General features: G+C 42.3%; 1 protein-coding gene across 10 annotated transcripts in view; it reads right to left on the minus strand.

Annotated features, from left to right (window-relative positions):
- Positions 1-16,416, minus strand: part of PAX2 (paired box 2) — a 129,756-nt gene that overhangs the window by 50,765 nt on the left and 62,575 nt on the right. For 5 of the 10 annotated variants that reach the window (XM_086922236.1, XM_086922237.1, XM_086922233.1 and 2 more), the window contains exon 6: positions 5,046-5,099. The exons of the other annotated variants lie outside the window; for them this stretch is intronic. In XM_086922236.1, the coding sequence (XP_086778362.1) occupies positions 5,046-5,099 (54 nt within the window). The remainder of the gene's footprint in view (positions 1-5,045; positions 5,100-16,416) is intronic. 10 annotated transcript variants of the gene reach the window in all.

Below are 16,416 nucleotides of genomic sequence, written 5' to 3' on the forward strand. Positions count from 1 at the left end.
CACCAGGGTTCATATATGTGAGAAGCCACAGCTCATATACCAGCCAAGTTAGCGCTAGGGAGCCATTATGCTTGCTTACACTGGGGCAATTGCACACTTGCTAGGGCTTCTTCCTCAGAGACCCGCTCTAACTTAGGTATGTGTACACCAAATGTCAATGAGGAATAAGTCTACAGCCAACATGAGTAAGTGAACTTCAAAAGCGGGCTTACATATTTACAGTGACGCATAGTAGCCGATCAAGAGAGGACCAGTACAGGAAGCAGGGTGCTACTGATTGATATTACCATTAGCCAATGATGCTCCTACGCCTGCAGCAGGCCTTCCTGCATTTTGCATTAGGAATGGGGAATAACATTTAGGAATCGATGCTTCCATTCAATTTCTGCATGATATTCCCACTTGCAGCTAGAACGTCACTCGGGCATTTGTCTTCTGAAAGCAGGCAACATTTTTAGGTCAAACCCCCTATGCTTGAGGTACTACGGACGCTATTAATCCTGATCCCTGAAATATTCTTAACACCAACTCATGATTAGCCCACATTATGGTTACATTTTTTATTTCAGCGTTCGGGGCATTTCGGAAGTTTGCGCCTATGTAGCCAACAACAGATGGTTTGCTTAGTGTTCCGGTTTAATGCTACTGTAGCTTACGCAGGGCACAAGTCCTAAAAAAAGAAGTGCGGGGATGCTGTCACTGGAAGTGACGTCACGACAGGAGGTGACGTCACGAAAGGTGGCTTGCACCATCGGGCTCACTGCCTCCCCTCGCTCACCCCTTTAGATGCTATTGCATCTACGAAGCCAGCGCCTGTGCAGCGTCCTGTGAGCTCCGATCTCGTCCCAGAGAGGGCAAAGAGTGAAGTCGAGCAGTTTGGTAGGGGGGACGGCGTCCACCTGGTAAAAACAGTGGGGGACGCCGTCCACCCGTGTGGTACCCCGACTCCAGCCCTGAGCTCGAGTCGGGGGAGAAAGGAGGGGATAGGAGCTCTAATTGGAACACCTCTAGAAACAGACATAGCTCTTAAGTTGCCTGGCGAGCGCTATCAAAATGAATTGCAAAAGACTAGTTGTGTTTGGGAAGAAAAACAAAAAGAATAAACTATTTAAAAAAAGGTATCAAAAGTCTAATTAGATGTTTAATGAATTTTGGTTTTGAGAGACTTTAATATACCTGGAAATAACATGTTCAGTTCAAAGGGTACACCATGACTTGCTACTGATGTTTACAAACAAGTTGTAAATCAGCAGTATTATGTAGTTAATGACTTGAATGCATGTAAAGCCTCATGCATGAATTACCTGTGGAGATAGGTTAAGCACTGCATTCCTGCTCTTGACACATAGGTTATTAGAAGGTATTGACAAGTCAAATAAAACTAAATGGAGGTGTGTCCCTGGGTGGCACTAGGAGATAGTGGGTGAGTTAGTTTGAGAAGGACAATTCATGAGAGAAGGTTAGGAAAGAGCATGTGAAGTCAGGTCCTGAGGCAGATCTGTGCAGATATAGAGCCATGAAACAAAAGTATTACTAGCGAGGCGGACTTGGTTGGCCATGGGTATGAATCAGGCTCTGGTTCAATCAGGGAGAATATCTTGGGGTGGAAACACATTTAGCTGGGTCTGGTGGCTTAGTGGACTAATGCATCCATTCTAGTGGCCTGTGTTTATCTTCATGGCCCCAGGTTCAAATCATGGTGGGTCCAGTCTGCCTTTCATCCGTCTGAGGTCGATAAACATCTTTTATTCAGTGCCAAGATACCCTTCTGGGTGAACGTGCGCTTTACAAATACACATGTTATGTTATATGCCTGTAAGACTAACATTAGCCTGGATGAGATGGGGCAGGTAGCCTTGTGAGTGGCAATAATGTGATATAAATAAATGTTTTTAAAAAAATACTGGCTTAAAGCACCCTTTCATTTTTTTCCCTTCAATGCTACTCTGAATCAAATGCTCTTCGGTTTAGGCTGGAAGCGCCAATCTACGTGTCACATTTAATCGACATGTGATGTCCAGCATCAGAGTAAACATTTCCTTATGTGTCTTCAACACACAGGATCTGAGTGTCCCAAAACTTTTTAAGGTTGGGATGTCCAACATAGATCTAAGAGGGGCAGCTCTATGCCAGATTTTTGGGATATGCCTATGACATAAATATACAGACAATTCATTCAAATAGATCTAATTTACATAGTTGTGATTTTCCTTAAAATGTGTTATGGATCTGGTACTCTCGGGCCTACATTGGACACTCCTGTTGCAACACCTACTATGACCTGTAATCCATTCACAATGGGGAGTAAAAAGTGTGAGAGCTCAGTCTCATTTTCTGCAGTTAAAAGTGATCGATTTTTTTAAGACTGTCTTTACTATCGGGCATTTTTTAACCCGTTATGTGCCTCTGTCGGCCAACGGCCATCGAGAGCACTACCTCCGTAGTGCTGCACACGTCCGTTGGCAGACACGGCCCCGCCCACGCAATGTAACGGCCGCACCGCGGCGCATTTTGCGCTGCGTTTAACGGGTTAATATTCTTACAAACTTTTCAACACTCACTCACTATCTGCTAGACCCCTTCTGTACAGAACGGGCATCTTGTCATAGCAGCAATGGGTGGGGCTGTCCATGAATGTTTACTAAGGTTAGAGGGGGCTGCAGTTCTACGCTTCCTTGAATATGGCATCCCTGGCACTACTCTGGCTACTCCTTGTCTCAGGTCTGAGGCAGGGATCAAAAGTAAACAAGGCGTTGTGATTCCTGTCTAATATCTCTGCTTTCTATTAATTTCCCCTTTGCAAGCCCATCAAAAGTATACATGCACTTGTTGGAGGGCTGATGGTGGGACAGGTGAAATAATCTATGACGTCATTGGAGGGTTGACATGTGTGTGATGTCACCTCCACTACCCTTGGTATGCTAGTCACCGCGAATGGTGCTGTTATTCAATGTTCACTGGCAGTGCTTAATTTGCACATAAATAAGCACCAGGGCCCTCGTCAAGAGACCACTGCAGCTTGCACCACCTATTGTCCCTACCATCACTGCTAGTGACAGTACCAGCACAATAGGTAAAAATATACCCCTACAAGTGTGACGTTTTAGACCATTCCAGGTCCCCAAAGCTATAAAATGGCTTGGGCTGCAGGTAGTATTAATTTTAAATGTATATTTAATGAATAAAAAATTATTGTTATGATGAGCTCTATATTAGACAAACACCACCACCATGTGGTTGACTGTCATAAGTGCCAGCGTTGACAATTAAGTGCTGGTCCCAGCAGCGGCAACCACCAGCTCAATTTAAACACTGCTCACTGGGCTGAAATATTTTTCTGCATTCGTCTGTTACCAGATGTATGGAAATGCTTCAATCAACCTTTTATCACTAAAGCCTGGGACTGGGGGGAAATTTGTTTATTCGATCAATCAGACTAGCCATTTTGATGGTGGGTAATTCACACGTGTGCAAATAAGCAAAATAACAGTCTGGGGAATTCGAATTAAGGATGTTTTATTTAACTAACCTCAAAAGTAATAATGGGTGAATGATAGCAAATTAAATCGACAGCTGTTATAACGTATTATAATATGCAATACATTGATTATAAAGTTGAACTATTATTTGTCAGGTAAATATAGTGTAAATGATTTTATAATGTAACATTTATGCTGTGGCAGACCATTATATACACCAGAGTCTATGGCATTGGGAGGCATGGAGGACAGAGTAACACCTAATGTGTACCCAACAACCCACAAGACTACATCAGTAGGAATGTAAAAACTTGCAGTAACCTTTAACAAAGACCTGACCTCTGCCACAACTTCCAATTCGTGGAAATGTTCTAGGACATCTATAAACCAACCAATCCGAAAACCCCTACAAATCAACCAAAGTGGAGCTACCAAAATGCTGGGTCTATTACTACGCTGCCTAAATGGTTATTGCCAAAAAGTAACTAACAAACTGCACCAGGTACAAAACAACCCAACTAGATTTGAATGTGATGAAACATGAGCACCCAAAACCCAATTTTAAAACATGTCCATGGCTCCAAACGGATTCCTGGGTCAAACTAAAATCAAAATAGACATTTTCAGTTCAATAAAAGTGTGCCCAGTGTCAGCTTATGCCATATCTTTGCAATGTACCAACAGCGAACCTATGGTCAGGGCCACTGGAATTACATGATTCTACTGCAGCTGAGTTTTCTGCATAATTATGGATTTGCCGCATTTGCCATATAATCTATAATCTGCTGCATAATCTACAGACTCAAATAGATCAAAAGTTACTAAAATCGATATGACCCATGTGGCGTGCAGTGAAAGGCTCTATACAAAGGTTGACTGGACATCTTTCAGTTACATATTACTGTATTTGGAGGTTAAACTGGTACTAATGAGTTGAAACCTATCCCCAGCGGTAATGCATTAAAAAAACCCTAGCAAAATTATGAAGCAATACTATCACACAATGTGCTGCACTAGGTCGCATATTATGACTTTTTTTGTTGCATGATTTAGTCAACCCTGGTGCATAATTTGCTCCTCCGCTGCCATATAATTCCAGTGGCCTTACCTATGGTTGACCATCACACAGACACTTCAACGACGAAAGTTAAAGTGATAAGAGCACATACTGAATGTCCCTCAGACTTTTGAATTCAAGGATCTCAAAAGGCATAAACCCATTCTTGAGAGGAAGGCCAAATCTGCTGCTCCTCATAAAACAGTTGAAAAACGACCCTCCCAATAACCCTTCAATATTTGGGGGCACAGTTGTGCAACAGTAACCAAGTAACAATGACTTGTGGGCCACCCCGCAACTTGGCTGGACTTTATCAGTCCTTAATGTACACTGCCCAGGCCGCAATCCCTCCCTTACTTACTGACACCTCCATTACCCTGGGATCAGAATGTGGAGAAACATGATAATACAACCTCTACTGTGGGCACAAGTGGGTGTACCGTCTACCCTACCACATCATGATACAATCACTACCCAGAACCCTGTCTAACACACCAAAATGAACTCACCAACCCAATGCTGAAGCGTCCGCAAGGCGACATGTCTGACGCTATATAAAAGACCTGAAATAAACAAGTAGAAGACTATGCTATTAGATATGCCTGATCTTCAAGTGCTAATATACTAGTTTATACATTTTTGAGATGATATAAATGGATCACAACTTAGAAATGTATACTTATGATGAAAATGTCAATTACAAAAAAAACACAAAAATGGTTTCAACGCCAATCGAGGATCAGAAGATCAGGCAGGCTGACTTCCACGTGCTTGAGGGCAATCACTCGCCTTACATACAGTCCCTACATATTTACTGACTGTCCATTACTGCACACTGAACATTTATGAGGAAAGCTAATGCACAGTTACTGAAGCCTTAGCGTGCATGTTTAATACAATCTATTGAGTGATTGCCTTTAATTTAGCATATACAATTGGCTGTCTGACACTATATCAAGGTTGATAATATCGACCTACAATAATACTTCATCTGCTACATTGCCTACCACTACATCATCAAGGCAAGTTTATCATTAATATTATTAACAGCACATCTCATTCGTTGCACTTACCTTGTGGCCTAGTGGGTAGGTCAATTAACTGGATGCAATATTTTTGGCATGCAGTATAAGTAGGTGATAACCGCCCAGGTATACTGCATGTATGAGTATAAAGTATCATTGCTGTTATAGGTGTACTAAACTCCACTTGTAACGCTCTATATGTTAAAGAATGTGTTTGAAAGTAGGGACTATGTTGTGGCTAAGTGGTAATGGCACTTGGCAATCTCTGGGCCTGTTGCTGAGGGTATTCTCAATTAACTAATATCTTTTTTGCTTGGGCTTTGCAGATTTGGTGTGTCACTGACCTTACAGTCCAATGTAAAGGGACACAATTTACCATGCTGATTGCAGTGGGAATCACAAAGGTTTCTAACAACTAGCCCTATGGTTAATCATTCACTAATTGATGATTAGGCAAAGTTGGCAATACATTTGTGCATTCTTATTTGTTTATGGGTTTTTCTTAAGCAGTAGTTTTGTTACTTTCAGGGCAGACCACATTATGCTACAGGGTGCATCAGAAAAAGATGGGTCCTTCAAGAGGAGTCATTAATGTTGACATACATGGAAGGTCCAAGGTGGGAAATCATATGGTGTCTTCATGAGACAGGCAAAGGGATCTAGCAAAAAGTTTAAAGAGAACCCTGTCAGAGTCAATTTTCTTAACCCCTTAAGCGCTGCTGACGGCCAATGGTCGTCAGCAGCGCTACCTCCCCAGTGCTGCGCACGACCATTGAACGTCCATTCAGCACTAGTTCTAATGGACAGTGCAGCACTGGGGAGAAATGTTTACACGCAGCTAAGGTGTTAAATTAGTATAAGGAAAAACAGCAAACATAAATGTAATGGTGTTTGTTTTAGTGAGGTAACAATGCCGAACACAAATGTAAACTAAAATTCTCTAAAGTAGGACAAATGAAGTGATGTATTTCAGGATAAGCAAGTGACACATTCGCCTGGAAACAATGCCACCTTACAAAGAGGTGGCATGGAGTTAAGTCGAAGCAAAACAATGCGGTACGAAAGGAAGGGTACAACCACCGAAATATGGAAAGGTCAACAAAACAAGAGTGGTTAAGCATTTTACGTTTTTGCATTGATCCACAGGGAATAAAGTAGAATGTGGTTATCAGATTTACTACATACTTGGATGTACTGGAACATTTCTCAAGCTACTCAGTGACTATGCAACTGTGTCAGACAAGAATTTTTGGGCGGTAGGCCTTGCACCATTAGAAGGCCAGAAGTAATGGGATGAGCTGTGGATTCCTTAGGTGATGGTTGAGACTGGGTGTGATACGCCTGATCAATGCAGGTTGCCACAAATTACAAAGAACAAGTGGTCCATGTCGTGAGTTGTGGTTGCCAGAAGACTCCAAATCTTTAGCCCCAAATTGTGGCCGATGCGGAAAAAAAAAGAGACGAGAAACTACAAAGAACAAATCCGGACCCAACCACTAGACTGTGAAATAATGCACAGCATTTGAATCAAGACACCTATGCACACACAGAAACACACATATATGCACGCTCAGATATGTATACACACACATGCACGCTGCTACACTTTAGCTCCTTTTCCAGTATAGACAGGAAAACTCCTGCCGTATCCTATGGTTTACAATTGACATGGGATGGGTGGTTGGCAGGAGGCATAAGGATCACATTTAAATATCACAGCATATCAGAACAGCAGAGTTTATCTCACACTCCTTGAATTCAAGTGTGTTGAAGTCTTATCTGGAAGACACTTCCTTCATACACATATGGGGGATGAGGGATCTGACTGGTGGAAGGGGGAAATTACACCACTTTTGAGCTTTGAGGGCATACAGACAACCCAGAGGGGCTGCTGTGGTGTTGTGATGCAGTTTTCTGCAGCTCCATGAAAGTCTCCTCTCCCCGCCTCACACTGCGCGCGCCAATACCAAACGTCGGCTTTGTTAGCCCAAAGGACACCAGCAAGGCGAAAAATTACATAGCATGCGCCTCTAACTATGCTTGTTTAGAGAAACTGCTTGCATTTATGAAGTCCCTGGTGCGGAAAGCAGGGTTGCAAATGACTGCATCAGGAGCGACAGTAAAGGCCATTAATTTCCTGTTATGTTTTTCAGTGTTGGGGGCTTTATTAATTTAATTTTACACTGTCGAACAACGGCGAGAGCTGACACCGCCAGACTTTTTTTTTTATATCAGCACTTCATTCTGAGAGCCTGACATGCCACGCATCCTTGTCTGGAGAGCCTGTGAGACCACAGGCGCCTGCAGCAACGTGCTAGCATCTTCAGGAGGCGAGTCACGCGCCTCGTTACGGGTCCAGGGCCCCTCCTCTGCAACGCCATTCTGAGTTAAATCTCCCTGACATAATTCCTATGTTGTGACCTGTCTGTCTCTGTCCGCGTCTCTATTTCTAACCCTGTCTCTTTCTACCTCTATTTTCCCTCTTCCTCTGGTATTCTCCATCCCTTTCTTTTTCGCCTCTTCTCACTGTCTCTCTTGTTCCCTCCCTCTCTCCCCACTTTTTATCTATACCTTCCCCTCATTCTCTACCTCCCTCTTTACCTCTCACTGGTACACAGGCAAAATATTGGGGACGAAATATCATCATACAAAAATAATGTGCCAAAAATGCTTAGTACATAAATACCCTGAAGGAAATAATTTATAAGTATATCATTCCTATAGCAAATCCCACATAGTACCATGGCATTATATGATCTTCAAGGTACATGGATGTGAAGATAAGAGTAGTAAATGTATACTTAACTATATTTACCTTCTTCTACATTATTTTGGTTCTCGATATTTAGGACACACAATTTTTGTTTCATGATATCTCTCTCCTCGGCATTCTGACACTTAGTCCAATTTATCTTTCCGCACTCTGTCTCTAGCTCTTTGATTAAACAGAGGTAAGAAACTCCCTCTCCACATATAACAGACATTGGGTCCTGGTTTTGTAGTCGGTTGGGGGGAAGGGAAGGGGGGTGAATCATACAAAGAGAGTTAATATCTGAGCAACTTCACAAAGCCAACAGAGGGGGGTAACAAAACCAACATGGCTGCTAATAAGCTCCATTTATCAGTGGTGCTGGAACTAGGGGTGCGGAGGTGCTGCGGACACCTTTTTTATGCCTGCCTGATTACACTTTCAGAATTAACAATAAAGAGGTCTTTAGGTGTTTGTGTCTGTAGCATGTATTGCTTTTTCAAAAATAGAATGGCAAATGTAAGATGGCTTCTTTTTAACAACTGACCTTCTGACTAGCTGCTAATAATGCCTTTAACATATTGTCCACTTCTCTTATTCGAAAGTGTAGTCATTTTGGTAGAGGCACACTCGCTTGGAAACGGGGAAGAATGAAAGAAGGTTGTGGGATGGCAATGTCTCATAGCACTCATATAAATAAAAACATTTGCTTTGTTTACGAACTCATCTTTTTAAATATTTGTAAAAGTAACAGCAACATAACAATGTTTAAGGAGGTAAGATCGCACCCATTAAATAAAACTATTGAGAGCTATTTGCCAGGTGTGGTATTACCTACTTATTTTAAATTCTACATCTTGGAATGAGGAATAACTCTATATTAACACAAATCTTAGCTGAAAAGCACAGAATATGGCCGCACTTCCACCTATAAATATAGACAAACTATGTACAGAGAAAAAGTGCAGTAGTTTCACACAGGTTTGATTATTAATTCAAGTGCAAATTTCAGGACAATACCCTACACTCCACATTGTAGCTCTATGTTTGTTATCATGTTCTGAAAAGTATACTATTGGACCTTGCAATACTCCCCTCCTTTCACTAAAGAGAAATCCATCATAAAATATATTTGCTATTGAAGTATAATTTCAATTTTTCACAACCCAGTGAGACTAGTTAACAAAGGTATGTAAGAATATGAAAAGGGGCACTACTATAATACTCTTTTACATAACCCTAAATACCTTTGTGATTTTGACTACAAAACACCTAAACTGTAAATATAATGGTAATATTCAGGTCATATTCATATACAATTAGTACACATATAAAGCAGTGTGCTGTCTTTGCACATTAGTAATTAGGGAATTAGGCGTTTCAGGGCACATTCATAAAGGCAAGAAAGAATATGTAAAATCTTTTCCTGTAGTACTATTTCTAAAACCTATAAATGCTTTTGTGAATGGGGTGCCAATTATCGAACTGAGGTCACTCCCCTGCACCCTCACAATCAAAACTGTTCAAGCATTATTGCTATGAAGGTTCATTATATGTTAATGTATCATGCGTGGATATGAAAATCTGGAATGGATATGGCCTTTTGTAACTATGAAGGACACCCATGGTCAAGACTAATACACGAAGTGTAAATCTTTGGGTTTATGGTCAAAATAAGGATTGATTGCTCACACAAAAAGCTATTTTAGTAAGAATATAACCCAGAAGTGTAATGTCTGGAGTCAGAGAAACAGCAAGCCTGCTTGCATTACCAAATTCTTTACGAATAAAAAGGCGGAGTCTGCACTCCCTCGTGGATATGGAGTGATGACCGTCAGATGTATCATACAAATCTCTATGAAAGGACGATCAAGACAACATGTGTCATTCGGTTCTAGGTGGTGATACCTTGCACTCACTAAACACATCATCAGACTTGTTCCCATGATTTCTTACTATCAGTGTATACCTCCAGTCTTGGAGAAAAATGGGTACGGTTACATAGAAATAGTACACCCTGAGTAAGTGTAGGAATGAAAATGAGCCCGACAACAGAATGTATGGCATAATATTGAGGGAAAAAATATCATCATGCAACCGTATTGAGTGCCGGATATTGACTACCACTATATTGTCAAGGGAAGTATCCAAGTGTAGTTTTATTATTCTTATTTCTACATCAACCTATCTTGAATGCATAAATATTGTCAAGGTACATAAATGTGGAACTCAGAATCATAAATCTATACTTTCTTCTTTATACTTTATAAAAGTACTTGACATCCTACACTCAATATAAATGCAGAACACTATTTAATATTCAATATTGTTGAGGAACAATCAACACGTGTTCACCTCTGATAAACACAGTGAGTGTACGGTATAGTGCACTGGCGTTTCATGCGAGCAAGGAGGGAAAGCATGACAAAGTAGCGTTTGCAAAACTGCATCAAAAAACGTCTCTAGCAAAGAAGAAAAAATGTTCTTTTTCATAGGAGATATACCTCACTTTATTGTAGAAAAATGGGGAAATATACATTTGCAGGTTTTCGCTAAACCTAAGATCCCAGATTATGCCCTTGGAGGACAATGAACAGAAGTAGGTCTTGTAATGGCAATAATTTGACAATAAAATCGTGAAAGGAATGTATGCATGCAACTTTTCAGAATTGCCAACAATATGTAACACTATACAACTCACGCCCAAATTTATACAGCATTGCTATTCTAAGGTACTCTGCATTTTAAGTGAATAAACCCCCTAATTCACAGACAAATAAAAAATAGGAAGTCAAACAGCATGGCAAAGACACAGGTGAACAATACCATTGGGGAGCTCAAGGTATAACTTGAGGCCATCAGTATCTGTCTGACCAGAGTCTGCAAAGGACAGGTGTACCGTATGTCATGCCTTTCAACCATTATCTGCGATCATGGTCCAGGTTTGTAAGTTTCAAGACTCAGTGTTTCCTTCATATCTTGTAGGGTACCATACCTCTGTGAACTACAGTTACTTAACACATATCGCAGTGAAGTTGACAACTGTACCATTGTATTTATCACTTACAGCCAGCACTCCACAGACTAAACAATATGTGGGCTTGCGACAAAAAAAACTCACATCAGTGCAATGAGCAAGTAGAAATTAGCAAATAGCCAACATTGTTTTTTTCTGAGGACAGTGGGCAAATTTCCCATTGATCAACAATAAGCTGGTTCAAAAATTGAGGTGCCACCAGGTAGAACCCCCAATTTCCACAAGCGAAGACAGTGGAGGAGAGCAAGGATAGGGACGGTAGCCTGAAATCCGGCAGGTCAGATATTAAGGAGAAGTGCTGTGCATGAATTAGTGGCTCAGCTTCACGATCTGGTGCATTCCCTGGCAACCAGCGAAGACCCCGCAAAAGAATACCGCCACAGAGGAAACATGAGCTCACTCAATGAGACCCTCGGCAGATGGGTCAGATGTTGTGAATACCACATTCATGACTACGGGTCAGGTGTATTGTGTACTTGCAAATTAATCATTCCATTTTTATTCGTAGAATGCATAGGGTTTCAACAAACACAGACATACCAGCATTGCAGCCAGACCTGGTGACTCCATTTTGGTGTTAAGTGTTACTTTAAGAGGGCAATGAGGGAAGTTGGATGCTCTCCACGAATAGAGTGAGTCCTGCACCTCTCTGCTGAGACTGCCAGAAATAGTGACAAACCAGGGGCTCAATGTGATCCATAAAAAAACTGACTGCTACCCAGTCAGGATTTGACTAACATAAAATACAAATCTTACACAGAGCACAACATTACCATAAAAATAAGCTTGTACAACCACTACTATGGCTGGTTTCAAGCCAACCGATTAGCAATGAAAGTTTCTATAATCTTTGTGTTAGTCCACGGAGCACCACTAACCAATCGAAAATTGACGTTTACAACAGCCTGTCCCCAAATAAGATAAGCCGCGCAGACACCAGAGGTGACACCGTGGATGCAACATGAGTGACAAGCTCTCAACATGCCCTCGTTTTGCTGAATATATCGTTTATGCCTCAAAAGAAAGCCTTCGCCTACCTTCTAACACATCTCAATCCTCTACCAATCCTTTCTTTCTATAGACGTCACCAGTCTTGCCTAGATAAGCATCAGAAACAACTACTGCTCCTCTCCATGCAATGTGCACGCCACCGAAACTAGACCCTGGCAGGGCCAAAGTCTCACTACGGAAACCGCACGCCTCGCTCAACACGTGACCAACCCGAAAGTCACACGGTACCTCCCGCCTGACACGAATATATCTGGTCAGGCCAGTACATGCCCGCGCGTATCTTTTGCTGGCTTTGTTTCCTGGAGGTCGCTTGGCAGGCGCATGAAGGCTGGTGGCACCTGTCCAGCCTACTCGTGGGAGGACAGAAACTTCATCAAGCGCATTTACTTTAATGCAAGATCCCGGGACTGCGTTCATCAAAGAGGGCTCTCTTTGTGACTTGCTTGTTCTCTGTCACTAGCCTTGTGATGGGATAGTCAATGAGAGAGGTCGGCCAGATACTTTTTTTAACCAGAAAAATACTGGGGAATTTTCAATATAACTGACAAAGAGCAACAAAGGAATCCATCTTTTTATTTAAAACTTTCAGTAAGAAAGGTACTTAGTCTTATGAAGCTATATCCATGCAAAAACCAACTACTGCTACTTATTAAATGGTTTCACCTCAGAATGAAGGCACGTGCAGAAGCTGCTGCTATGCAAATTCTGAAATGCTACGGGAACTTGCACTTACAATACTGTATCTTTATAATGAAGTGTGCTCTCAAGTATGTTCATTCTTGAGTGTCACACATGAAATAGCATCATCTATTTTTCAATGTGCCGTATCATTTTGTTCATGACTTACTACAGTAGCACGAAGTAGTAAACCTGGATAGAGATGAGCCTTGGCATTAACTCATAGTGCAGAGTTCTGTCACAATCATATATATTCCATAGCAAAAAAAAATTACATTATCTCTTGATGGTTAAAAAGAAAGCAGGTATTTTTAATGCCCACCTCAATAGTACTCCTTGCTCTGAGTTGACCTCAGGAGGATGACAAGCTGAACGAGAGTCCAAGGAGGATGACAAGCTAAATGAGTCCTACTGGACTGTTGAAAATGACCCACAGATTACTCGCCACAGGCCTTTATTTCGGATACTTGTGTAATTTGCCATAAACTTGTTATTCAAATTTATACCATTACGCCAAGTGTTGAAATTACTCCTTGTTTGTGGCAAGATTTTGCGAAAGAGCACAGGAACAATGTCAAGGACTAGCGCGCAAGTGGCTGCTGTTCATGGCATTTGCAGGTTTTTGGACTATTTTTTAGCATGAAACACGTTTTACATCCAAAATGAAAGCGAGGACACATTTTGCGCTAAAATAAGAGTGCTAAATGCTGCCTTTGGACTTGATGTCATTTTTGCAGAATTCCACGAAATTGTGTAGAATCTAATTACGCAAATTTCGAACACTCCTAGCCATTCTGCCGACAAAGTTGGACAGAACAGGATGGAGAAAAGGCTGTGACAGAGTGTGACGCTCTGTCTGGCTTTTGCAATGGTCTCCAATAGATTGAAAATGAGCTGCTGTCAATCTGCCTCTTGGAAAAGGTTGGGATTTCCACTGCCAAGGTCCCCAGGTAGGGGTTCACCGAGCGGTCAGAGCGGCTTGAGTTACTGGCAGGGCTGCTGGCTCCTCCGCTGATACGTTCAGTCTTTTTCAAGTGCGCGGGCGGCGCGAAGATCACTCACCTGTGCTTGAGGTTCAGCGAGCCTTTAGATGAACAGCAAGCAAGGAAGAGTGGTGAGGGAGTATAGGGAGGGAAGCTGCACTCAGGCAACGTAGGTGAGGATTGCTCTTGATTAAAACAAGCAGCAATGGCAGCCTCATTCCCATGTTTGATATTGCCCTAAAGAGGAAGAGATGAAGGGAACGCTGGATTCTGAGAGATGTTTTTACAGTAAGATAGCTTGGTGCCTCGAGCAACTACTGCAGCTGTCTGTGAGAACCGGAAGGCCCCTGGCTCTTTGGTTGGTAGGACAACTCAGCCTTTCCTGTTTCCAAAGTCAACCAAATGATCACAATTGAGCTGGCTAATGACTGGAAACACCTGCTTCTCAAAGCAAAGTTCGTCTTATTTCAGCTACAAATGCTCACTGCAATCAGAATGCTGATATCCTTGCAGGTGGGCATAAGTGAGGTAACCCTACTTAATAATGTGCATCAATAAATACAATGGTACATCCTCTTAATCTATGAAAGCTCCGTAGGTTGTGAAAACTACTGCCAGGCCTAGATATGATTTAGGTGTGAGGAAGAGATTTAAACCCCACAAATGGGTGGGGTTAAGTCATCTTCACGTCATGGGTGGTGGGGTGGAAACTCCCCACAAGCTTAGCAATAACATCTGTAAATAAGAGTTTTGCTTTAAAGAAATCAGGCTGTATGTTAGGTCACCCTATGCACCAGCTCCATATTGAGTCCCCTCTGGATCAGCTTCTAGTGCTGCCTCATCCAGAACCTCTCCTTCTAGAGAAGCTTTCCTCTTTACACCGTTACATCGCTGCCCCCTTATTTTGAGTCTCGGTTTCTGTCCCACCACTCCACTAGTGTATCTCGACAATAGCCCTCATTTGGGTCAACGAGTATCTTTATTGGCCGGTTGCTTTGGAATGCAAGAAATACACAAATAGCAAACTAACTTCTTGGTTGAGAATCCTTTGAAAGTGAATGGAGCAAAGATTGGACGGTTAATGTGTTTTGAATTGGACAACCCTTGATATATACATTAAGTATACTGAGAAAACGATATACCATTGATTTGTCCTGTAGGTCACTTCAAATGGATTGTATGTCAGACTAGCAATAACAAAAATATTGTCTGCCATAAATATTGTGACCTAAATACTTTTGCAGAAACATCACTTCCCCGAGCGTAAATTTTCAAATATTATTTTCTCTGAAGGTGTTATATTTTCCAAAACAGTATTTAGGCCTCGGTATTGAGGTACCGTACCATCAAATAACTGCGGTAGAGCAGCAACTCAGACGCGTCCGCCTTGGGGTTGCATCTCTGTAGCTCCTACTGAAACACTATTTTTACATTCCGAGGTACCATTACTCCTTGATGTACTCTACAAGAGGCACTAGCCAATAGCCAAGGACCGAGAGCACATCGCTCTTACTAAAACCCTATTGCCGCAGGCAATTCTTTATCGCAGAAGACCCTGCCCCATCTTCCAGCAGCAACGTCTTGGCCGAGAGACGGGAAAGCTCTGCGTCCATTGGAGGACAGCATGAGGCTAGTTTATATTAACAAGACACACAGTGTAATCCAGCAATGGAGTCGAGCATACAAAGAGAGGTAATAGCTGGCTGCCATGCACAGAGCCGCTCAGGTAATTGGTTTATATATCTGGAAGCAGTGGTAGCAATCTCTGCACAGACAGACTAGCAGTAAAGTCTGTTCCTTGGGGCTATTTCCTTTGTCTTTTCAATTGCTTGAACATCCATGTGAGATACACAGAGAGAGAGAGGAGAGAGAGCGAGAGGGAGAGAGAGAAATGTTAATTTGTGAATTAATAGCTTTTCTCAGCGGAATTGTAAATTCAAATGTCACCTAACAGGACGACACTCCGGCTAGTCTGCTGAAGAAGCAGTGATAAGATACCCCCCCTCCACACACACACACCATCTCCCTCACCCCCTCTGCCGCCCCCGCCCACACTACCACTGTATACATATATGCACGCATCACCTCCCATACCCCGTCTCCTGCATAATGCGGCCTGCCAAGTCTAGGACGTTACTTTCCATTTTAAAAACACATACAACATCCTGTGGGAAGGTAATAATGGCCGCCACCGGCACCCCTCCGGCCCCCTCCCAGGCACGCTCCTCTCCACCCTCCACCGTTTCGAAAACAATTTGGTTCCGAATCAGGTGACACATGATCTCATAAAATCTCCCATCCCATCAGCGCCTCCGTCCCTACACCTACACCGTGTACTTCCCGGCGAAGATAAGTGCCTTGGTGGGCGGGAGGGGAAGGGTCGAGGGAGGGGCGGGG

The sequence above is a fragment of the Lissotriton vulgaris genome, chromosome 5 (assembly GCF_964263255.1).
Source record: "Lissotriton vulgaris chromosome 5, aLisVul1.2, whole genome shotgun sequence".
In the NCBI taxonomy this organism is placed as follows: domain Eukaryota; kingdom Metazoa; phylum Chordata; class Amphibia; order Caudata; family Salamandridae; genus Lissotriton; species Lissotriton vulgaris.